This window comes from Trichosurus vulpecula, chromosome 6 (genome assembly GCF_011100635.1).
Source record: "Trichosurus vulpecula isolate mTriVul1 chromosome 6, mTriVul1.pri, whole genome shotgun sequence".
NCBI lineage: Eukaryota > Metazoa > Chordata > Mammalia > Diprotodontia > Phalangeridae > Trichosurus > Trichosurus vulpecula.
This window is the reverse complement of record NC_050578.1, coordinates 115,752,675-115,777,606: the sequence shown is the minus strand read 5'-3', so window position 1 is coordinate 115,777,606 and position 24,932 is coordinate 115,752,675. Positions and strand designations below refer to the sequence as shown.

Below are 24,932 nucleotides of genomic sequence, written 5' to 3'. Positions count from 1 at the left end.
CTCCTGTCACAACGCCACCTACCTCAGCACCATCTACCTGGAATACTGTACACTGGTTGGTCTCCCTGCTTCAGGTCTCTCTCAACTCCAGATGATCTCCCTAAAGTACATCTCTGACATCACCCCCATTTAATAAACTCCATTGGCTCTGCTACCTCCTGTATCAAATATAAAATCCTCTTTTTGGCAATCAAAACCCTTAACCTGGTCCCCCTCCTACTTTTCTAGTCTTCTTACCACTGATTCCCCCTCCCTGCCCACATACTCTGCAATCTAGTGATCCTATGTTGTTTGTACATAGTTTTTTACATGTAGTCTTCCCCATTAGACTGTGAGCTCCTTAAGGGCAGGGACCTTTTGCCCTCCTTTGTATCCTCAGAGATTAGCGCAGTGCCTTACATATATTAGGCGCTCAATGTTTGCTTGTTGATGATTCAACTCCAGGAATAATTTTTTTCCTGATTACTTTTGTGCACACGTGTGTGTGTGTGTGTGTGTGTGTGTTCATATTCTGCCTGTATTTTTGTGGGAGAGGGGGTTTGAAGTGGGGCAGGAAATAGTGGTTGTGATCTTCCCCATATTGCTTTAAAAATGTAGTTTCATGCATGTGTGATTTTTCTCTCCAACTAGATTGTAAGAACAAAGATAATAGGATCATAGATTTAGAGATGGAGAAGCCCCGGATGATCATATAATACATTTTATGGTGGTGGTAAAAAAAAAAAAAGCCATGTCCACGGTCATGCAGCTAGTTAATTGCAGACAGGATTTAGACTCCGATACTTATTCTCCAACCTGGCTTCTCCATTACTCCAATCTTGCATTTCCCTTGGTCTTGTATTTCTGATGACCTCCAGAGCACCTATTCTAACATTTTGTGCAAAGCAGGGGAAATCATGAGTGTTTCACAAAGACTTAATTCAAAATAAGTTGTATAATATTAAGCATTCCACTGGAAAGGACATGGATCCTTTGCACAAGTACCTATAAAGGAAGAAAAAAAGAGGAGTATGACAAGACAGGATTGTATTTTTTTTTTGTTTAATACTTGCATTGCTTCTATAGCGCAATTATAGCAATATTTAAAATTCACTTCTCATTACAAATATTTGTCAAGTTTTATTTCAGAAACATTTTTCCTACTTCCTTATACATGCACCCAGACACACTATAAAAACTCATTCAAAACTCAGTAAGGGCAAACATCATTCATGTAAACATCTTTCATTAGTTTCCCATAGTTTTAAAAATCACAACTCTACAGATGTTGGATAAGGCTTATCAATTTTGTTCAAATGCTGTAAGAGACCAATCGAGAATGTTTGCATGGTACAGTGGGGTGGGGTTCCTGTTTTGCTGTGGTGTCTTCTGCAAACTCACCCCAATCTTTCAACCCTTAAACATACCTCACAATCTACTAAGTGACAGCTCAGGTTAAATGAAAAAGTAGAGAAAAAATTATTGGAGTAATTTATCCAGGTATAGAGCCATAATTAGGGAGTTTTGTGCCAATTGCAAGCTTCACAAAGCATACCCCCAAATCAGTTTTTTTTTCAGATATACTCAGTTGAGGTGGGGAAGGCAGAGATCTCAGGACAATGCCCCATAATGGGAAGACAGCTCCCCCACCCCAAGACACTGGAACCCTGAAGGTCAATGAGGCCACCAATGCGATGGGTCCCATGATGGAGAGGTTCAATTGGGATGTATTGGTTAGTGTTGGGGGAAAGATGCTGTCTTTTACCATCCTCTTCTAATTAATTGTTCTTGTTAATTAAGTGCCAAGCTCAAATTTTGTTGCCCTGGGTCAAAGGCCCTGCCACTCTGCCACAGTTATGGCTCTGTGTTCGGGAATTTTCTCATGTTAGAATCAAAATTATAGTAGCAAAAAATTGAACCACCTAAATCCGCATTAGGATGTGTGCACATACATTGAAAACTAATCATAAAAAAGTACTCATTTATTTTATCCAAGAGGCACCATTAAGAAAACTCAAGTCTTGATAATCCATGGTAACAAAATTTTACTGTCTCATTTTTGAGGGATAGTTGAGAGGTATGTCCTAGAAATGCGACTGGTCTTAATATTAAAATGACTTCAAACAACTGTGAGTGCATAATGTTCCATACAGAAGGGGCAAGATTCTCCTCCTGTCTGAACAGGTGTCTCTCTGGTAGTAAATTAGGAGTTCAGGAAAATGCATTCACTCCAGAACTGAGATTAGGTAATTCGCCACTCTGTAAAATGCTGGTTGATGCTCCCTGCTCTTTCTCCAGCCCCTCCTTCTGGAAGGTGAAGATCTGTATGCAGGAGCTATCGACAGAACTTTGGGGATCTCCCCACCCTGAGAATGAGGCTTAACCTGATCTTCATTAAGAGCAACCTAACTGGGTCTGTGCCTTGATAGTGGGGATGGAGGTTAATAGCAGCTGGAAAATGCATCTCCAGGCTTCCAACACCCACTTGTGGATTCCAGTGACGCTGCCCTAAGAAGACGCTGCCACACTAGGTAATCACACTATTTGCACTAATGGCTCTGATGAGTTTTAGGACCCTTTAGTGACTGAAGAGTGACTATGACTCCATCAGCCCCTAATTTACTACCCAGAGGGGACTCAGGCACTGGGGAATATGGAGCCTATTAACTTCTTCAGTAGCAGATGTAACAACTGGGGAGAAGTTGCTGCTATGTAGAATATTTTTTAGGCTCCTGACGTTTATAAAATTGTTCTGTATTCTTTGCTAATGCACTCAGAAGATCCTCACAAAACTTTAGTCTTTTTTTAAATAGCACTGGAATAAATCAATTTCATTTAAATATATTCATTCTACCATGAAAATATCTCATACAAACATCTATTTACATACAAATGCATTAAAATTTGTGGAAAGTGTTCCCCACACCTGTGGATGTATGGCTTGAATATTTTAATTGCTTTTAATGTGTATCCTTATGCTCGGCAAAATAAAATGTGCATTAAAGTTTAATAATTTTCTAAAAACAAAACAAAAAAGCAAAACAAGAGATTCAAATTTAGAACAGGGGAAAAAGCAAAAAAGAATCTTATTGGGGAGCTTCAAATGGAAATCTTTAAAAAATTGCACACCTTTGATCTGTGGAAGGTAAATATACAATTAATAGATCCTGCGACACCAGCTTTCTGTTGGTTGGTTAGCTGGCTTGTTTATTTTTGAATCATTTACTATAGAAAAAAGAAATGCCTTGGTTTGAAATCATCACTAGTTTTCAGATTGAATCTTGGGTGAATGACTGGCTTTCTAAAAACAGATATCTACCCTTTCTACCTGAATATTTTCAATATATTCTCCCAGGGGAGTTTTAAACCTTTTCTTGGATCATCAGCACAGGAAACACCCAGTGTGCTAACTCCCTCCACCCATGCAGTTCAGCAACTCAAGGAGTTGCCTGAGGTTCAAAGAGGTTAAGAGACGTGGTATGGTCACGCAGCATGACCTAGTGGGTAGAGATATGACCTTGGAGTCAGGAAGACTAGGCGGGACTTGAATTGTGGTTTTCCTGATTGCAAGTCTGTATCTCTATCTACTAGGCCATGCCATCTTTCTTTTAAAAATATTACACAGGTATATATGTGAAGATACATATTTCTATATATGTTACCATATTCGACAACCTAAACAATTATAATGAAATTAGCCTTGGTGGTATTTTCAGGTTGTTAATATTACAAAGATAAGAGGGTTTTTTTTCCCATATTTTAGGCATCTCAGAACACATCTCTGGTCCTGAACTGATTCCTAGAGGGGCTTTTAAAAATTGATTTTCTTCTTAAGTTTCTTAGGTACACCAGGGTGAAGCAAGTTACAGCAAGCAAACATACAAAAAAAAAAACCAAACAAACCCCAAACCAAAACAAAATAAAACAAAACTCAAGTCTTAATCTGTTCCTTTCATCTGAGATCTTTCTATGAATAAAGCTCTTCCTTCCCAAATTAGCCAACTTGAATGCCATTCAGGGATAAGTTTTTATGGATTAGTTCTGACTGAATGCTAACCAAAGCTACTGCTTCACCAAGGTTTGAGAAAATGCTAAGAAAAGAGAGAGAAGCATGCAAAAGACCTATAGTGATAAAAGCTTCTTGAGGCTAGTACAGAACTAAGCACATATAAGCTCTCAGGTTGTTTTTGTCAACGTGATGAAGACGTCCTTTTGGGCTCTCCACCTCTAGTCTTGGAAATCCTTGCCTCGATGCCGCTGGGGAAGGAACCTGATCTAGCCTCCTTCCTTATCCATCTCTTCCATGGCACTCCTCACACATTCCAAGGTTCTTCCCTTTATTCTTTATTCTACTTCGGGTACAAAGGCCAAGTTCTTCACTTGCTCTCCTTCCTACCCCTCACCACATACATGCATGTGTGCCCAGATTCAGTGAGGGCATACATGGAGAGGGGACAACTAAAGGAAGAATCTAGGCCTAGAACACTCATTCTTTCCTATGTTCACACCCTCAACTTCTTTACCTACATACAGAAAGCACGAAATCCAATCCAGATTTGGGGCAAAAACCTATACTTTTATAGATGCTTACTCTCCAAGTCTAATAATGACTTAAGAGTCCAAGTTTCTTGGATTAGAGAGCCCCAAAAGAATGTAAAAATTAGATTGGAAGACAGGGAAACAGGGCTAGGCCTTGCTTGCAGAGTTTTTGCCTCCAAGGAAGACTTAACAAAAATCTCAAAAACCATTGCTTAAAATGTAAGACCCTCCACGCTCACTACTAGGCTGTTGTGGAAAAGTTGTTTTTCTTCTGTAAGGTTGTCTCTACACTGAATCCCACAGAAGAGACAAGGTGCTGGGCTGGTGGGGTGCTGGGGTAGGGAGGGACCAAATCAGAAAAATGAGGCAAGAAGTTCCATCTACTGCAACAATGAAAGAGACAGCAGGGTGAAGAGTCAGTGTGGAGAGACTAATCTTTAGGTAGCCATTCCACATCTGCCAACAATCAGAACTAAATGCCTTTAGCAGCAAAAGGAGCAAAGCCACTGAGAAGTGTCAATGACAGTCTGGCCAACACAAAGGTGAGGAACCCCTTACATTCCAATCAAGACTGACCCTAAACATCTATCCATTAGAAAGGAGACTCATATTCTTCCAGAGTGCTCTCAGAAGGGGCCTGCTCAGACAGTAAATAGTGACATAGATGAACAAACACATTTCACGTAAACTTAGTTGAGGGCTGGGGGTATTTTCCTTCCTCTCCCTTCACCCATAAAGGGCCACAAAAAACCTCCCACAGCTTATCCAAAGCCACACAATACAACCATTGACTCACCTGCTTTAAACTAGAAAAACAAGGAATATAAAATAGTATCCAGTAAGTCCAGTTTAGTGGCAGAGGCAATGAGGGAGAAAGAGAAAGAGAAAGGGAAAGGGAGGAGAGGAATGAGGAAGCAGAAGGAGACTGATGGACATACACAGAGATGGGATGAATGGTAGGCAAGTTAGGTGGTCACCCAGGAGGTGCACGTGTAGGGGTCACAGTTAGGGACTTTAGGTATATCATATTTTACAAATGTACATGCTTTTAATGCCATAAAGTTCCACTCTCCACAGCATTTAGGTTTTGATTTTTTAGAAAATCGAGTTGTGTATGTTTCAGTGAAGGAAGTTTTCTTGTCCCTTTGCTAGACAGGAAAAGCCAGGGGGGATGTATAATTTTCAAACCCCACCAAGAGCACTTAGATGCCTTGTCCCAGCTTTGTACATGTATATACACGTGATATAATACAAAAGAGAGAGAATAAAGAAGAGGGGGAAAGGAGAAAGGAAGAGCCAGTGGGCAAGAGAAGACGTGTACATAGTACAAAGTGCACAGGGAATGGAGGCAGAAGATCAAAATCCTGGTTTTGCCGCTTGTCTCCGGGACCTGGAGCTCTGTGACTTTGAGCAAATCACTTCACGTCTTGGTCCTCATCTGTAATGAGGTCCCTTCCAAACCTATAAATCCATCTCTCTTAAACTCTCCTGGAAGACAGAGACAGAGGTAGGGAGAGAGAGGTAGAGAGAAGGAGAGAGGGCCAGGGAGATGATCAGTTTTCAAGTGATCACAACGATTGATTTAAGATATTAGCTTTGGAGAGATGTCACCTATCAGATGAAGAGATGGAAGGGACCTTAGAAAGATCAATTATTTCAATCCCTTTGTTTAATAGATGAGGAAACTGAGGCTCAGAGAAATTAAGTACCTTCTAGAGGTCACACAAATAGTAAATAGCAGAGTCAGGATTTGAATATGTGTCCCCTGACTCAAGTGCCTGTGCTTTCCACTATACTACACACTTTTCACAGCTCATCACTTACTCTAATCCTTTACCCTTTAGAGGCTCCATTCCAAATGGCTTAACCAGAGCAATCCACTGGGGAAGAAATTATCACTTGCAGTCGCAATGACCAAGGCAAAATCACCCTGAGGAATGCCATCATCAAATCAGTGGCTAAAACTACCCTCCCTGGCTAGAGGTTCCTCTGCCTTGACCTAGATTGCTCATAATTCTGTGATTCAAATGACTGGGATAACTAAATTCATTTTTCTTTTGCTAACTGCCCAGAAAAAAAAAGGTCACTCACGTCCAAAAACATTCACTTGTATAAAAACCTAAGCACCATGAGGACAACCAGTGTGTAAGTCCAAGAAACACTGTCCCCTCTATCACAGTTTATGGAATGGGGTCTTTCCCCAGAGTGGTGGTCATTCTCACCCTCTTCCTTGGTGTTTGTTGATCAGAAAGATATGCAGCTTACTCAGTTCTTCCTGGCTGATCTATGGCAGTACCGAGTAGGATCCATTCACCACTGCCAACTCTCCCCAATGCGTAAGCATCAAATTCTCTCTCTCAATGAGTACCAGTTCACGGAATGCCCACCACCTATGAGCAAAATAGTGAGAACTACCTGGATCTGACTGAACTCTGGAACCATGGAGTCTTGGGTTAACAGCCCTAGCTCGGGGTGAGCACCTTGGGACGCATGGCGGCACAGATGGTGGGGAGGGGAGAGGCTGCCTCTGCACAAGCCTTGACAGCAGAACCTGAACAGAACAAGCTCTGCGGCCAGAGGAGAACTGAACCAAAGGCTCAGGGCCTTCAATCAAGTCCAATAATATGTAGTAGTGTATATGGTAATGAGTAATCTAAGATTTGATTTGAAATAGCAAATGCTGATTTCACCTCTTTATTCACCACATATCCCTGCCATCTTCCAATCAACAAACAGCCCCCTCTCTGATACAACTCAGAAATTGTTATCTATCTAAACTAGATGCCTAAGCTGACTAGTTGGGTGTCAGTTTCCACCAGTGACACCTTGCAAATTAGAAGCACCACTGCCCTAGAGACCTATGTCAAATGAAATGCTGGCATGGCCCAAGCAGTCTGAAGCAGATATTGCTATGCTTTAGCTGTGTTTAAAGAGTTGAAAAACAAACCAAAATCCCCCAAACCTATAAATCCATTCAGAGCAATCCAAGTCATAGTATAGACCTAAACAGCTACCTTACACAGAGGTTTTTTTTTGTTGTTTCTGCAATTTTTTTTTAGTATATATGGCTTGCAGAGTGGCTGAAATGCTATTTGCTTTTACTATAATGTATTATTTTTGATTCACAACTTGTACAATGCATTGAAACAGTAATTTGCAAACACAATGGTAAAGAGCTTTTGCCTTAAGATTCCATTCTGATCCTAGAGATCAATATTTGTGCCATAATTATTTTCATTAAAGAGCAAATCCCTAACCCTTTTTGCATTCCGCACAGGGACTCGTGGTTTTTGAACATGGCATTCAATATACTATGCCCCAAACAAGACTGCTGTTTAAACGCCCCATGTTATGTAAATCTAAAGTATACTAGGGCCCAGGAGAGGAAGAAGATTTACAGCACTATCATGGCCCCAGATTGCTGCTTTCAGGTATTGATTCCTCCCTCCCCTTTCTTTCTGAATATGCAGATTACAAATCTTCCATAGCTTGATGCAAATAAATCTAATCCATTCCTCTTTCTACCTTAAAGCAAAGAGCTCTTCATTTTCATGCAAGGATATTAATTCTATAAAATACACTGGCTCCTAGAACCAGTTATTTATGTCAGGATGTAACAAGGAAACAATGATCTAGATAGATAGATAGATAGATAGATAGATAGATAGATAGATCTAGAGAGAGAGCGCCATAGAGATCTATACACAGCCACTCACACAAAATCCATTAGAAAGGTTTTTCCCTTGCATGAGATTTCTAAGAAAGGGGGAAATGACTCAAAAAAACAGGCTTCTTCTGTACACTAGGAAAAAACACAGTCATTCTATTGCAAAGACACAGATCAAAGGTTAAAAGGCAAATTATGCTATGTTTAGAGAATATCGAAGTGTAATAATCCTCTAACTTCCACTGTGGCGTGTGTGCAAAAGTGTAATCACACCATTGACATTGGCCATAGAAACAGCATCATGGAAAACCACTAACTTAAAAAAATAAAAAGGACCAAAATACCCCATTTCCCTTTTTTCAGTCAAATCATTTGGCATCTCTGAATATGGTGCAGACTTAGATTCTAAATATCCAAAGGACAGCACGCTGTCTTAGGCAAAATATTAAATAATACCTCCCAATCAGGTGTTGTTGTAACGCTAGCTAATTTTAAACCTAGCATGAGTAATAGAGTCAAAACTAGTTAGTATGCAAGAAACTCATCGCTAACACAGAGTGAGAGGATATGATGTAACAGCATGAGCAGTCCCTGGTTATCCAGTTTAAGTATAAACGTAGTGCATAGATCCAAATTTCTACTCCAGGTCAATAAACCAAAGAGCCGAGTTTGTATTTCACTTCTCCTGGGCAGCTTGGAAGACCTTCAGTTCCATCCGATACCACTCTGGGGCTTCTGGCATGCTCTTTCCAGGAGGGTTGTGATCATATCCGTAGGCGACGGTGAGCTCCTCATCTCTCTCCACTGCTTGTTTGGTGCGAATGCATTTGATGGGCCCGAAACGTGGATGTGCAAACCTAAACACCAAAACAAGTCACTGTCACCCGTGGTAGTTTTTAGCATCAATAATGAATATTGCCCAAATGTCTAAATGCATTGGCTTCAGCCAAGAGTTGAGGACCAAAGGGCTTTTCAAATGATCTTCATTGGAAATATCAACGGTTAACAGCTCCCATCAGTATCTTGACTACTTTTGAGAGCTTGCTGTGTACTCAGGATATATACATGTATGTATATATGTATTTGTATTATGTGTACACACACATGCCGATGAATATACACCCAATGAAACCACCTTAAAAATCTATCCTGAATGACATCAATGCAGTGGAACTGGGTTCAAATCCTGGCTCTGCTGCTTATTATTTGTGACTTCAGGAAAGTCACTTAACTTCTTCATGTCTTAGTTTTCCTCACTTAGAAAATGAGGAGTTTTAACTTATATCTCTGGTTGCTTCCAGCTCTAAACCATAATGATACATCATCTTTCAGTGGTTGCGTTTGTTGTTGTTTAGTCATTTTCAGTCATGTCCAACTCTTCCTGACCCCTTCTGGGGTTTTCTTGGACAAAGATGCTAGAGTGGTTTTCCATTTCCTTCTCCAGTTCTTTTTACAGATGAGGAAACCGAGTCAATCAAGGTTAAATGATTTGTCTAGGGTTACATAGCGAGTAAGTGTCTGAGGTTGCATTTGAACTCAGGTCTTCCTGACTCCAGGCCCGGTGCTCTAGCCACTGCCCTACCTTGCTGCCCATCATAGCTAAACTATGATGATATGTCTTTTCTAAGTGGTATGGCTGCATAAAATTTGAGCCCTTGGAGCTGCCCCTGAGTTCCATAGAATCTGGCAGGCATTTATTAAGTACTCACACTATTCAAGGCACTATTCCACTCCAGTATCTTCGCCAAGAAAACCCCAAGTGGGGTCATGAAGAGTTGGATATGACTGAAACGACTGACCAACAACTTCCCTTTGCAAAATGGCCATAGAATTTGCAAATTTTGCCACAAATGGCTAATGGAATCAATCTTTCCTTTCTAAGTCCACCTGAGAAAACAGGGTATGGAAGAGAACTAGGGATCATTTCGAAGGTCTCCATTTTTCAAGAACAAGATCTGATTGATGAGTAGGGAAGCAAAGGCTTGGTGAGCCCCGATAGAGTGGGATACAGGGAGGGGGTGGAATTAGGGCTTCTCTTTAGTTTAATGTTATGGAAAGGAGTTTCATCAGCCAACGTGTCTCAGGTCATCTTCCACCTTAAAGGGAAAGCTTTCTTTGACACGGGCAAAGAAATTTAAGAATCCTTGACTATTATCCCTTAAATTTTCTCTATAAATAAAGTTACCCATTGTTCAAACTATATGAAAAGAATGGAGCTCTGGATGACATTTTGTTCCAAGATCTAGGTCTATGATTTTTATATTTCCTTTTTGCTTTGTCATTTCCACACTCATTAGCAAAAAACTTCAGGGGGTGGAAAGAGAAAGAGGAGAAAAGAACTCCAAATCATTTATTTCAGGTGTTGGTTATTATTAACCACCCTCTCGATTTTTTAAAATAGTGTTTTAAGCTTTACAAAGCACTTTCTTAACATTAAGCCTTCAGGGTAGATAATTAGCATATTAATTAAGCCCATTTTAAAGATAAGAGAACAGAGGTGAGGAAGCATCTAGTACTTGCCTAGAGTCACAGGGCCAGTAAGTTTAAGAGCTGGGACTTTAACACAGTTTAAAGTTTCATGATCTTTCCACCATGTCTCACTGCCTCTGTTTATCTCTGCACTGAATGATTTTGGGGGTCTTGGCCTGTGATTTCATATGTGTGTAAAACTATCAGTATGAATTCCTCCTCCAGTGCAATATGGCGCTCATCTCTAAGTTGTAGTCTTTGAGAGTTGCCCATTTGTAAACTTAGAGTACCTAAAGAACTTACAAGGCAGTCTTAGAGTTGGAAGGGACCTCAATGTCCATCCACTCCCACTTGTGCCCGAATTCGCCCATCACCTCTATAAGGGATCCAATGATTGGCCTTTGCTCAAAGATTTCTAGTTAAGAGAGAGCATGATACTTCCAGTATAGTTCATTCCACTTTGGGATTTCTATGTTAAGAAGTTTTACTTTCTATCAAACTGAAGATTTTTACTCTTTAATTTCCACCTACTGTTTCTAGTTCTGTCCCCAGGGGCTGAGCAGAACAAGCCTAATTCTTCTTTCATACAACTACTCCTCAAATATTTTGAAGAGAGCTATCATGCCCCCCTTATGTCTTCTCGAAGTTAAATACATTTAGTTCCTTTATGCTCACATGGACCACCTTAGATGCTCTCCTGATTATCAGCATTCTTCCTAAAATACGGCAGCCCGGAACAAAATAATAACTTAGGGTAGTCTTCCCAAGTCAAAGTATGGCATTACTTCCATTGTTTTCTCCTCCACCTGCCTTGTCCTAGGCACACTGCTTCTATTTGTGCAGCTGAAGATTGTATTAACATGCCTGGCTACCAATAACAGACTGTTGACCTGCTCTGAGTTTACAGGCAACTCAAGTTCCTAGACGTTTGTTTCTTTTTTCAGATGACCTATCTAGCCATAGTTTCCCCCTCTTGGACTTGTGAAGCTGATTTTTTTTGAACCTGAATCTGAGATTTCATATTTATCTTAATTAAATTTTATTCTGTGAATCTATCCCAATGTAGCACAATAATAGTACTATAATAGTCTGTTCACTTATATTTAAATCTCGACTCAGTCACCTATCTCTCTTAATTGCTGGCATTTGAAAATTTGATAAGCATATGATCTATGATTTTATTGGCGCCACTGACCAAAAATGATAAGTAGTACAGGACCCAAGATAGATCCCTGGACACAACAGACTTATTTCCAAGCTATTGCATTGTAAGGAAAAGATGGGTTCCATATGGGGCAACAAAAAACTCATATAAGCTGCCTCTTCCTGTGCTGTACTCTTCACCAAAACAAGATATCTGGGTTGCATGCTGAGGATTCTGAAATACAACACAGTTTGATGTGGAAAAGGATTTGGGGCTTAGAGGTCTCCTCCACAGGAAATTTCAATAACTTCTCAGTAGAATATTATTCAAATGTATCTTTTCTCTCTACTGCCAGTTTCCTCCATTTCTGAACAGTACAGAGTCTCCCAAAGCCATCATTTTCTAACCTCTCTGATATATTAATGTCTTTTTAAAAATTATATTTAATTTATTTATTTTCAGTTTTCTACATTCATTTCCTTTTTTAAAAATATTTTCCCCCAACAATTATTTCATTATTTAATCTTTTAGTTTTCAACATTGATTTCTGCAAGATTTTGAATTACAAATTTTCTCTCCATTTCTATCCTCCCCCCATGCCAAGATGGCATATATTCTGATTACCCTCCCTTCTGTCACCCCAATCCTCCCATCCCCTTCCCCCTTACTTTCTTGTAGGGCAGGATAGATTTCTATGTCCTATTCTCTATATATCTTATTTCTCAGTTGCATGCAAAAGCAGCTTTTTTTTTTTGAACATCTGCTTTTAAAACTTTGAGTTCCAAATTCTCTCCTCTTCCCTTCCTAGCCACCCTCCCTAAGAAGGCAAGCAATTCAACATAGGCCACACATGTATCATTATGTAAAACACTTCCACAATACTCATGTTGTGAAAGACTAACTATATTTCCCTCCATCCTATCCTATCCCTGTTTATTCAATTTTCTCCCTTGACCCTGTCCCTTTTCAAAAGTGTTTGCTTTTGATTACCTCCTCCCCCTATCTGCCCTCCCTTCTATCATCCCTCATTTTTTATCCCCTTCCCTCTACTTTCCTGTGGGGTAAGATACCCAATTAAGTGTGTATGTTATTCCCTCCTCAAGTCAAATCTGATGAGAGCAAGATTCACTCATTCCCCCTCACCTGCCCCCTCTTCCCTTCCAACACAACTGCTTTTTCTTGCCACTTTTATGTGAGATAATTTACCCCATTCTATTCCACATTCATTTCCATTAGTTTTAAATTTTTTCCCCTTCCCAAGACAGCATGCAATCTGATATGGGCTCTATACATACATTCCTATTAAACACATTTTCACATTAGTCATGTTGCATAGAAGAATTGGTATATTAATGTCTTAATCTTATGTCACTATCAAAATCTGGTTGTTTTTTTTTCCAGAAAATGAGTTTGCAAAAGTAAACTAAGTATGATTAAAGTCAAAACCCTATGGAAAGCAGAGACAGAAGCTGGAGGCTGAGCTGGCAGTCTCCAAGCTGGTCTAGACACTTTCCTATTTCTGAATTTCAATGTCAGCTGGAGAGGAGATGTTACCATGATATCGGTGGTAGGAGGCAATGGAGGGACGGGCCTTCGAAGTTTTAAAACTAGCTAGTTTTAGCACTGAAATTTACCTGGAGTGAGTGACTCTCAGCTCCAAAAGCATTTTCACAGAGTGTGCACAAGATAAGCTGACAGCCTCTTTGTTAATCTGACAAATTTTTATTCAGTTCTTTTTTCTACTTCAGTTATAGATAGCTTGGGAGGCAGTGTGTTGTCAAAGGAAAACACTGCTCCTGAATTCAGAAGACCTGGGTACGAGACTGGGTTCTGCCACTTTCTAGTGGGGTAACTACATACTCTCCCTACTTTGGGACTCGGTCCTTTCGTCTGGAAAATGAAGGGGCTGCACCGGATGACCTCCAACCAAGGTCCCTTCCGGCTCTAACATTCTACCATTCTGTGAAGGTAGAAACTGAAAGTCACAGCTAGAACAATGTCAGAGGCAGAATTGAACCCAGGGTTCTAGGAACCTAAACTCCAAAGACAACCTGTACCTACTACACCACTCTGCATCCACTGAATGATATTAGGACACCAAAAGCATACATGGATGCTCATATATACACATATCTCTCTCCCCCTTAATGAGCATTCTGTCCTTCTACAGAGAGGGTTCGACACATATGTGCATGTACTCTATATACACATGTTCACAAGCACCCATCACTACGTGTAAACACAAAACACTGTACATCAAACACACGCGTAACACATGCAGGCTATAAACACATATAACCTACTATACACACATACAATGCACACTGTTTATATTAAAAATATAACTCACATACCACCATTACCTACATTTGAAGTTACAAAAAGAACTACTTCTCTTTGCCAATGATATTCAGCTGGAATAATTTTTAAAACATTTGAAAGAAATGTTGATTTGTATAATTAAAAACTTACATGAAAGAACCAGGTATGTTGAGGAAAACTGAACTAAACGCCACAATGCAGAGGCAGTGTGGTGCAGTGAATAGAACACTGGGGTTGAAGTCATGAAGACTTGGGTTCAAATCCCACCTTTGATACCTACTTACTACCTGTGTGACCCTGGTCAAATTGTGTAACCACCATGAGCCTTAGGCAACTCCATAGCCCTTACTTAATAAATCATTGATGAGGTGTGATTTTCTATCAGTACTGGTGGAGGAAATTCCCAATCTGGGAATGTCCCCCACCCCCATGCCACATGCATACATTCCCCATGATTTTGTGTGATTTGCACAGTTGTAAGCCCTTCTAAGGCATTTCCTCTTTATCTTGAATTACTGAGGACCTGACCTGTAGCTATCCTGCGGTATAAGTCAGACATTGGTGAAGAGAAAAACACTAGCATACTTCACATTGCATTCCCTCCACTTCTGTGGGAAAACAAACAAACTCTGCCCTTTCAACGAATCCCAGAATGGGTGGATCTTGGAAAGAGCCGCCATCATTAGGTTGCTCAACTTTGTTCTGGGGCTTTGTGTATCTGCAGATGATGCTGGTGCCCACACCATTTTGTATCACACGTGCCCTTCACCCCCACTTCAATACCTGTCATCAGCTGCCAGGGAAAAAGAAGCTCAGGCCCAAACAATGTTTATGCTACTTCTTAGTCACAGGAGGGACATTTTTCAGGTGCTTGGAAAACGCTATCTATTTCAGAACAGACAAGCACATCCAATTTGCTTGGAAGTCTTTTGGACCTGTCTTTTGAAAATATGAATGAGTCAAAAGCTTCAAGGCTTCTCTGAGCCTCAGTCTTCCCATCTGTAAGATGGGGGTAATAATATTTGCAGCATTACAGGGTTATTGTGAGGCTCAAACAAGATATTCGTAAAGCACTTTATTAACTTTAAGGTCCTATATAAAGGCCAGGTATTATTGTTACTATTTTTATTAGGGGTGGACCTCAAAGGAATGGAAATATGTATGACAGGTCCTTGGCTAAAGACAGACGCATGAGTAGCTTGTGGTCTGCTTTTCTTCTCTTGTTTAACACCTTTTAAAGTCATAGGATCATAGATATAGATTACCTAAGGTTACCTAGAATTCACTCCATCATTTTTCAAAAGAACCCAGAGCAGGCAAAGGATCTGCCTGAGAGAGCATGGTAGGGAGGAGATGGAGGATTTGAGTACGCCAAGTCCCGAGCTCTTCCCATGAAGGGACCTCAAAGATCATCTGGTCCAACCCTCTCATATTGCAGATGAGGGAAACTGAGGTCTAGAGAAGACTTGCCTGGAGATCATCACCCAGGTAGCAGGTGGCAGAGCCAGGGATCAAACCCTGGCCCCCTAACTGCAAAGCTGGTATTCTTTCCAATGTACTATCTCTTCATGTCAGTCATCTCTATCACTACTCAAAAATAATTTATCATGACACCATTTCTGTCTAATATCTCAGATCTTAGGGAATAGATAAGGACAGAGAAAGCAACAATCACCCACTGCCATTTGATCTCTGACTACTACTTTCACATCTAGTACCTCATCCAGATCAGAGATTGGCTTGTTTATATTAAAATAGTATATTAGCAAGGCAATAATCACAATATAGATGATAATTCTAAATATTCCTATGTCGTTCTGTATTGCAAAATATAAGAATCTCTGTATAGAAGATAGAAGTAAACCATTTATTCAGACACTAGAGAACCAGATCCCAAAGCCATAAGTCCAACCCATCCAAGCAGCAAGCAAATTCCAGAACCACTAAATCTACTTTATAATAACAACAAAGAACCTAAAACACAACATCATAGCAGGAAGCCAAACCATCCCATAACCTTCCTGCCCCCTGCTGGGGCCTTGCCACCAACAATCACTCATAGTATAGCTAGCACACGTTTGCTCTCTCCCTCAGTACTAACTGCTCTGAGCATTTCCTGCTCCACCCTTTCCTGTTCCTCTTGTTCAGAAAGCTCCTCTCACCACATGTGACTTAGGCTTCCTGTGATGTAAGCAGGTCACATGGGTCTATTAATGGGTGGGGAAGATCTTCAAATTTACATTACCATGACAAATGGTCATAAGGTTTAGAGCTGAGAGGCCTTAGCATTCTCATCTGCCGGAATCCTCTCCTTATAGATGAGGATTACAGGGTTTTTAAGCTGCAAGAGACCTTAAATATTCTCTAGTTCAACATCCTGTTCTCTCCACCAGTTAGTAGATGAGGAGAATGAGGTGACTTATAAATAACTATAAAGTGACTTGGTCAAAGCCACACAGGCATGAGGGAAGAGAGCCAGGATTCTGACTCCAAATCAAGTCTCTCCAGGATCCCAAGCTGCCTGACAGAGTTTGTGCTCTGCTAGTGAATGACCTGCACGCTTCCCTTTCATCACAAGGTCTCTCGTGTGATGGGGCCAAGAGGATCAGCATCTCCCCAGAACCTCCAGCTTGTACTTACACATCATAGATGCAGTTTGGAGTAAAGGAGTGATTGGCCTTGTGACCCAGGGAGGCACAGTACTTGGATGTGTGGTTGTAGGGCTCAGGCACGTCAATGACCGTTTCATCATCAAGAGAGAGTGTGTTTCCATTAAGGTCCCAGTCTCTGTCATCCACCTTTCATAAAAACAATATCATCACCAACACAGAGTGATTACTTTTCCTCCAAGAAATGTAAAGAGCTTGGCATGCATTAACTTGTGTGTCTCTACAATTTTGTAGTTGATGAAGTGACGGAGCATCTATCCCTCCACCCTCTCATTCTCAGGGGGCCATAATAAGGCCAGGGTCATCAGAACTTTGCTCCAGGACTTTGAAACTTAGAGGAGAATGATAGCCTTGATGTTGCTTTAGTAGGTAAAAACAAGTGAACTTAATACTTAGCAAAATACCTTCAAATAGACAGCTAGAAGAGAGCAGTGGTCACCTCCCTAGCAGCCACCTCAAGTTATCCATGTCCGGGGCTCTGGGGTCTCTATCTCCTCCCCATAGGTCCTTGTGTCCTAAAGAGGTCTGTGGTCCCTCTCCAAGTTCTCCCATCCTTTCTCAATCACCTGCTTAACTGTGTCTGCCCAGGTGTTAGAATTCCTATTTATTTTTAATGGACACAGCTTAAAAGGGAAAATAACAACTACCCTTAAAATCCCTTTGGATGCTTCATATAAATCATTTCACCACTTTGATGCCGAATTAAGAACTTTCAAGTCAACCTGGGTAAGGGACAGAAAAGGGGATAGGTTTCTGATTAGTTCTCAGCCTAGATCCCCAATTTGGGTGTGAGCTCACTTTTGATACATGCCCACACTTGTAAAAGAGGCAAGAGCAGGGAATGTGCACCCATTTTACAGCTGGGAAATGGAGGCCCAGGTTGAATTCTTTCACCAAAAGGCAATCAACTTTTTTTTCTCTTTATCTTTTTAATGGCTTCTATGAGAGAGCAGGGAACTTGCAAGTATTCCCAATGATGCTTTTAGGTCTCATCAGCTGATTTTCTCTTCCCTGCTGACACTTACTTCTTGGTGTGTAATTCGGATTCCGTTATAAAATGATATAACTGTGTTAGGTCCCACTGCTACTTTAGAAAACAGTCCTTCTCCAGCATTGGGAATGTGTGATTCAGCAACATAAACCCTAAAGAGAACCAAAACAACAGGTAAGAGATGAGGCTTCAGGTAGGTGTGGAGCCCTCTAAAACACCACTCTCCCTCCATCCACAATGTCTGCCTGTGTTATTTACATGACTGGGGCTAAAAAAAAGAGTCCAATAACTGAGGAAGAAACGTATTACTCCTGCATTGTGCAGTAGGGTATATCCTCTGTTGATTATCTCCAGTTTATTTTCTCTATCTTGTTTGTACATGGTGATTTTCAAGTTGACTTCCCCAATAAACTTCAAGCTCCTTGAGGGCAGGGGTTGGTCTTTTGCCTTTCTGTGTATCCCCAGAGCTTGGCTGAGTGCCCAGTACATAGTAGGTGCTTAATAAATGCTTATTATAGACTGAACAATAATAATATTGTCACAGCTTCTCTGAACCTCAGTTTCTTCATCCATAAAATGGGTTAATAATACTTGCATAATTACCTCCCAGGATTGTTGTGAAGCCCAAATGAGATATCACAGGTGAAGTACTTTGAAACTTGAACGTGTCGTGTAAGGCGAGCCATGATTATTATTAAGTAAATAAGTAAACTCAACCATACAAAATACTATCATACAACTCTAGTACAAACTCCATGGCTGATTCATATCAGATAGGTGAAATAGGAGTCACTTTAAAATTCGAAAGGAAAAAACCCAACGCACCTCTCTGACTCGTAAGGATCTGGAAGAAGGGGATTTGTAGAAATGCAGGATGGAGTTGACTTATCAAAATGGTAGACAGAACCTAAAAAACAAAACCCAGACAGAAGCGCCATTAGCACACAGTAATTAAAAATACTTCCCTCTCTCTCTCCCTCTCTCTCTGTCTCTCTCTCTCCCTCCCTCTCTCTCTGCCTCTCTCTCTCTCTCTCTCTCTCTCATAGCAACAACAAATGGTAAAATGTTTCAAAGAAAATGGTACCAAATTGTGCCCTAAAGTAGAAAGAAATCCTACAGCACAGAAAACAAACATAAGGCATTTAGAGACATTATGGCATATCTATTCACTTGCCTTGGGCCATTGGGATCACAGGATCATCGATTCAGAGGTGGATGAGAGTAGACTTCAGAGCTCATCTACTCTGGGCCCCTCATTTAATAGGTGAGGGGACTGAGGCCCAGATATTTCAAGTGATTGGCCTAAAGTCACATAGGCAATAAGTGACTAAGCCAGAATTGGAAAATAAGTACTCTAGACTCCAAGTCAAGAATTCTTTTTGAGACACCATATTATCATGTCCCAAAAGTCTTGGTGCAGTTTTAAGCTATTAAATAAGCTCTCTGCTAATTTCCATTTACTTTATGTTGCTTAGCAGAATACACATCTTTTTATACAGGGTCAATTATCCGGGAATAGACAACTAAATAGGTAGCCATAGGCAACTTCTTCCTTGCCCTTCTCTTAAATTAAGTTTAATAGTTTAAAACCACATTAAGACTTTGGGAACAAGAAGTGGAGCCAAGATGGTGAAGCACAGACTTGGATCCAGATGAACTCTCCCAACTTTCCCCTTCAAATAACTTTAAAATAATGCTTCAAGTCAAATTTTGGAGTGGCAGAGCCAACAAAAGGTCAGAGGGAGATATTTATCCAGCCTTAGACAACTTAGGAGGTCCACAGGAGAAGTCTCTAACAGTGGGGTGGGCACAGGCCCAGGGCAAACAAGAGCACCAGTAGTGTAGCAGCTTCGGGAGCTCTTCGACCAGGGATGGTAAGGGAGTCAGATAACCGGTTAGAAAGAGAATACAGAAAACCATTTGCTGGTACAGCACACAGCTGGCACTGATTGGCAACTCTATTGTCCATAAGCAATTCTGGGTCAAAGTTTCAAGGTAGAGAGGAATACTTGTGATCAGTCACAAGGGAGCAGGGGCCCTGGTCACAGATTCAGGACCAAGAGGAATGTTAGTATTTGTGGCTGTGGGGGATCAGGGACTCTTTTTGTGTGAAGACCAGAGTACAGACCAGGAAAGGAGTGACCACACCTCTCTGAAGCACATCCAAAATTTGCAGACCCCCCCAGAACTAGCTCTGAAAACAGTAGCACCAAAAAAGCCTGAAGCTTGGGACAGAGCCTTCCCACCTCCTGGTGAGCAGAACCCAACTTTAACATAAAGTTAAAGTCAAGAAATAGGCTGGGAAAATGAGCAAACAACAACAACAAAAAAGAACTCAACCATTAAAAGCTACTATTACCACAGTGGCAGAGAAGACCAAGACATAAACTTGGAAGAAGAAAACAATGTGAAAAAAGCTATAAGCAAAGTCTCAAAGAAAAATGCTAATTGCACCCAAGGCCAGCAAGAATTCCTGGATGAATTAAAGGTAGAGGAAAAGTTGGGGAAAGAAGTGAGAATGATGCAAGAAAATTATGAAAAGAGAATTAACAGCTGGGTAAAAGAGGCACAAAAATAGTGAAGAAAACATCACTTTAAAAAATAGAGTTGGCCTAATAGTAAAAGAGGTACAAAAATTCATTGAAGAAAGAACTCCTTAAAAAGCAGAATTAATCAAATGAGAAAAGAGGTACCAAATCTTACCAAAGAAATAATTTAAGAATTATTGGACTACCTGAAAGCCACAATAAAAAAAAGAGCTTAGACATTATGTTTCAAGAAATAATTAAGAAAACTGCCCCAATATCTTAGATCCAGAGGGCAAAGTAGAAATGGAAAGAATTTACCAATCACCTCCTGAAAGAGATCTCAAAATGAAAACTCCCTGGAATATCATAGACAATTCCAGAGCTCCCAAGTCAGGGAAAAAAAAATACTTCAAGCAGCCAGAAAGGAACAATTCAAATACTGTGGTGACACAGTTAGAATTACACAAGATTTAATGGCTTCCTTGTGAAAGGACTGGAGGACTTGGAATATGATATTCCAGAGGGCAAAGAAGCTAGGATTATAACCAAGAATAACCTATCCAGCAAAACTGAGTATTTATGCTTATTGTATAGTTACAATACTTTATACTTTGGGAGAAAATAGATGTTTAATGAAGTAGAGGCCTTTCAAGCACTCCTGATGAAAAGAACAGAGCTGAACAGAAAATCTGACATTCAAACAAAAGACTCAAGAGAAGAACAAAAAGGTAAACATGAAAGAGTAATCATAAGGGACTCAATAAAATTAAACTGTTTACATTCCTATACAGGAAAATGATGCATGCAGCTCCTAAAAACTATATCAGATTAGGGCAGTTGAAAAGAACTTACATAGACAGAGGGCAAGGATGTGAGTCAATTATGTTGGAATGATCTCCAAAAAAAAAAAAAAAAACCAAAAAACCATGAAGAGGTGAGAAAGAGGGATTTACTAGGAGAAGGGGGAAGAGAGAGGTAGAATGGGGAAAATTTTCTCACATAAAAGAGGTGCACAAGGAAATGCTTTTACAGTATAGGGGAAAATGGAGGGTAGCACGCCATGCTTGAACCTCACTCTCATTGGAATTGGTTCAAAGATGGAAAAATGTACACATACAATAAGTTGGGTACAGAAATCTATTTTGGGGCAGCTAGGTGGTGCAGTGAGTAGAGCATCGGCCCTGGAGTCACGAGGACCTGAGTTCAAATCCAGCCTTAGACACTTGACACACTCACTAGCTGTGTGACCTTGGGCAAGTCACTTAACCCCAATTGCCCTGCCTTACCCCCTGCAAAAAAAAAATCTATTTTACTCAATAGGGAGATAGGAGGGGAAGGGGATAAGAGATATGAAGGGAATGATAAAGAGGGGGAGGGTATCAGACATTTACCAGCTACGTGACCCTGGGCAAGTCACTTCACCCTATTTGCTTTCGTTTCCTCATCTATAAAAGGAGCTGGAGAAGGAAATGGCAAACCACTCCAGTATCTTTGTCAAGAAAACCCCAAACGGGAGCACAGACAGTCAGACAGAAAATGACTGAACAACAACCAAAAGGCCATTGAGAAGCAACAAAACCATACATCTCATAAGATCCCTGATTTAAGGTTGGGAGGGGTGGTAACCATCATCTCAGACAAAGCAAAAGCAAAAATAGACCTAATTGTAAGAGATAATTGGGGAAACTATATTTTGCTAAAAGGTACCATAAGACAATAAAGTAATATCAAAAAATCTGATAGCAAGTTTCTCTGATAAAGGTCTCATTTCTCAAAAATATAGAGAACTGAGCCTATTTTATAAAAAAAAAAAAACAAACAACCATTCCCCAATTAATTAATGGTCAAAGAACATATCTTTTCTGTTTTCAGAAGAAGAAATAAAAACTATCTATAGTCATATAAAAATGCTCTCAATCACTATTGATTAGAGAAGGGCAAATTAAAATAACTCTGAGATACTACCTCACACCTATCAGAAATGACAAATGCTGAAGGGGATAAGGAGGAAATAGATACATTAATAAACTGTTGGTGGAAAAGGGAATTGGTCTAATATTTTGGAGAAGAATCTGGAACTATGCCCAGCGAGGTATAAAACTGTGCCTACCCTTTGACCGAGCAATACCACTACTAGGTCTGTATCCCAAAGAGATCAAAGCAAAAAAAAAAAAAAAACAGGAAAAGACCTATATGTATAAAAATATTTATAGCAGCTCTTTTTGTGGTAGCAAAGAATTGGAAATTCAGGGAATGCCCATCAACTGGGGAATGGCTGAACAAGTTGTGGTATATGATTATGATGGAATAGTATTGTGCTGTAAGAAATGACAAGAGGTCTGCTTTCAGAAAAAATATGGCAAGATCTAAATGAACTGATGTGAGGTGAAGTGAGAAGAACCAGGAGATCACTGTACCCACTAGCAACAATGTTGCAATGATGATCAACTGTGAAAGACTTGGCTATGCTGAAGATTACAGTGATCCAAGATGATTCCAAAGGACTCATGATAAATGCTAGCTACCCCCAGAGAGAGAACCGATAAACTCGTGCAAATTGAAGCATGATTTTCTTAATTTATTTATTTTCTTTTGCTTCTTTTTTGGCGATGTGGCTAATATAGAAATATTGTTTGCATGATTTCACATGTCTGATTGATATTGTTTACCTTCTTGGAGTAAAGGAGAGGTGGGAAGGAGGAAGGAAATCTGGCACTAAAAGTTGAAAAAAAGCATGTTAAAAATAAACAAATTTTTTAAAAAGTTAAAAAAAGACTTCAGGTACACCTTGTATATTGCTGCAGCTGTCAGTTACTATATTTCGTCTATCTTCTATCATTTTGCCTTCGAATTTGCTTTATTCAAATAGAAGTGTATACACCTAATATTTTGTCAAAAAGTTCCTGGCGATGCAATTTTTAGTTATCTCTGGGCCAGATGCTATCAAGCAATCATTCTCAAACTTTCAGTCCACATACCACATTACAGACAAAAAAGCTCTGGAGAATTCACCCTGCCAACCACTCCCCTTTGTCACAAGCAACCATAAAAAGAACTCCACCCTCACCAGAATTAGTGAGAGGGAAGGTGCTATTTTTGGCAAGATGTGAATAATACCACCTCTTGTTGCTCCTGGATACTTAAGAGTGTCAAGGATCTGATTTCACCAGAGTGGTTACTCCCAGCACCCATGCTTGTCATACTACACCCTCACTTTCGAAAGCCATCTAGAAGGCTGTGGCTTAAAAGATTCATCACCTGCTGGACAACATTCTGGTGAAACTTATTAAATATTAAAAGTTAATTATTAACTCATGGCAGAAACAAAAATGGGGGAGTTTGTCATATTTCAACAATTCAAACTATAATGATCACAGATAGGATCATATTTTCATACAGATCACAGGATGATCACAGGACCATTAAGCAGGACAGGATCTCGGAGGTTGTCAAGTCCAAATTTCAATTTATAGATGTGGAAACGGAGGCCCAGGAAAGTTAGGTTGAAATTAAACCCAGACCTTCTACTTCCAAATCCAGTGCTTCACTAGTGTTCTTCTCTGTCTCTCTGTCTCTCCTCTTTCCTTCTCTCCTCTCTTCTTTCTTTCACTCTCTCTCTTTCTGTCTTCCCACATACAAAGCTAAAGTGAATTCTACTATTGTGGTTTCAAACAATGACAATGCCGCCGCCACCATCTAATAGTATAGATGTTACTGATCAGTCATTCAGTCACGTCCAACTCTTTGTGACCCCATGGACCACAGCACACCACGCCCTTCTATCCTCCACTACCTTTTGAAGTCTGTCCAAGTTCACGTTTGTGGTTTCCACGACACTATCTCTCCATCTCATCCTCTGCTACCCCCTTTCCCTTTTCCTTTTACCTCCAATCTCAACATCAGGGTCTTTTCCAATGAGTCCTGTCTTCTCATCATGTAGCCAAAGTATTTAAGCTTCAGTATTTGACCTTCCAGTGAATCACCTGGATTAATTTCTTTAAGTATTGACTGATTTGATCTCCTTGCTGTCCAAGAACTGTTATCCCCATTTTAGAGATGAAGAAAATGGGGCTCAGAGAAGGAACTGAGGTCCCAGGTTACACAGCTACTAAGTGTCTCAGGTAGGATTCAAACCTGGTCTTCCTGATTCCCAGTCTAGCCCTTTTAAACTCTATCATGCTGCCTCTAGATTTCAAATGGATTGTGATGGAGGTTATAGAATACAATGCCTTCACTTTACAGGTGAGAAGAACTGAGCTCTGAGCAATAAAGAGCAGAGCTGGGATTTGAACCCAGTTCCTATGACTCCAAATGCAGTTCCTTTTCCACTATACCACAAAGGGAAGGGATGACATAGAATACAATGTAGAACACCCCTGTTCAGAACACACTTTGAAAACCACTGCATGAAACAGTTTTGCAATAAACTGCTTACTCATGCAAGGTAAATTTAACTTTTTCAGGATTCTGAGATGTTCCTGAATATCCCACTGGTGCTTAATCCATTTTCCAATTAGGTAAGATATGGACCTAATTCCAAAATCAAAAGCCAGAAAACAATCCATTAAAAACATGTAGTTCAGGGAAAAAATAAACACCAGCACCAGCTAAACAGATTATTTCC

The 24,932-nt window shown here is 40.2% G+C and overlaps 1 protein-coding gene across 1 annotated transcript in view; it reads right to left on the bottom strand.

Annotated features, from left to right (window-relative positions):
- Positions 1 to 1,032: 1,032 nt before the first annotated feature.
- SETD7 (SET domain containing 7, histone lysine methyltransferase) overlaps positions 1,033 to 24,932 on the bottom strand; it is a 69,329-nt gene continuing 45,429 nt past the window's right edge. The window contains exons 5-8 of the mRNA XM_036762790.1: positions 18,606 to 18,687; positions 17,815 to 17,932; positions 16,761 to 16,918; positions 1,033 to 9,042 (exon numbers count right to left, since the gene is read on the bottom strand). Of these exons, the coding sequence (XP_036618685.1) occupies positions 8,862 to 9,042; positions 16,761 to 16,918; positions 17,815 to 17,932; positions 18,606 to 18,687 (539 nt within the window). The 3' untranslated portion in view covers positions 1,033 to 8,861. The remainder of the gene's footprint in view (positions 9,043 to 16,760; positions 16,919 to 17,814; positions 17,933 to 18,605; positions 18,688 to 24,932) is intronic.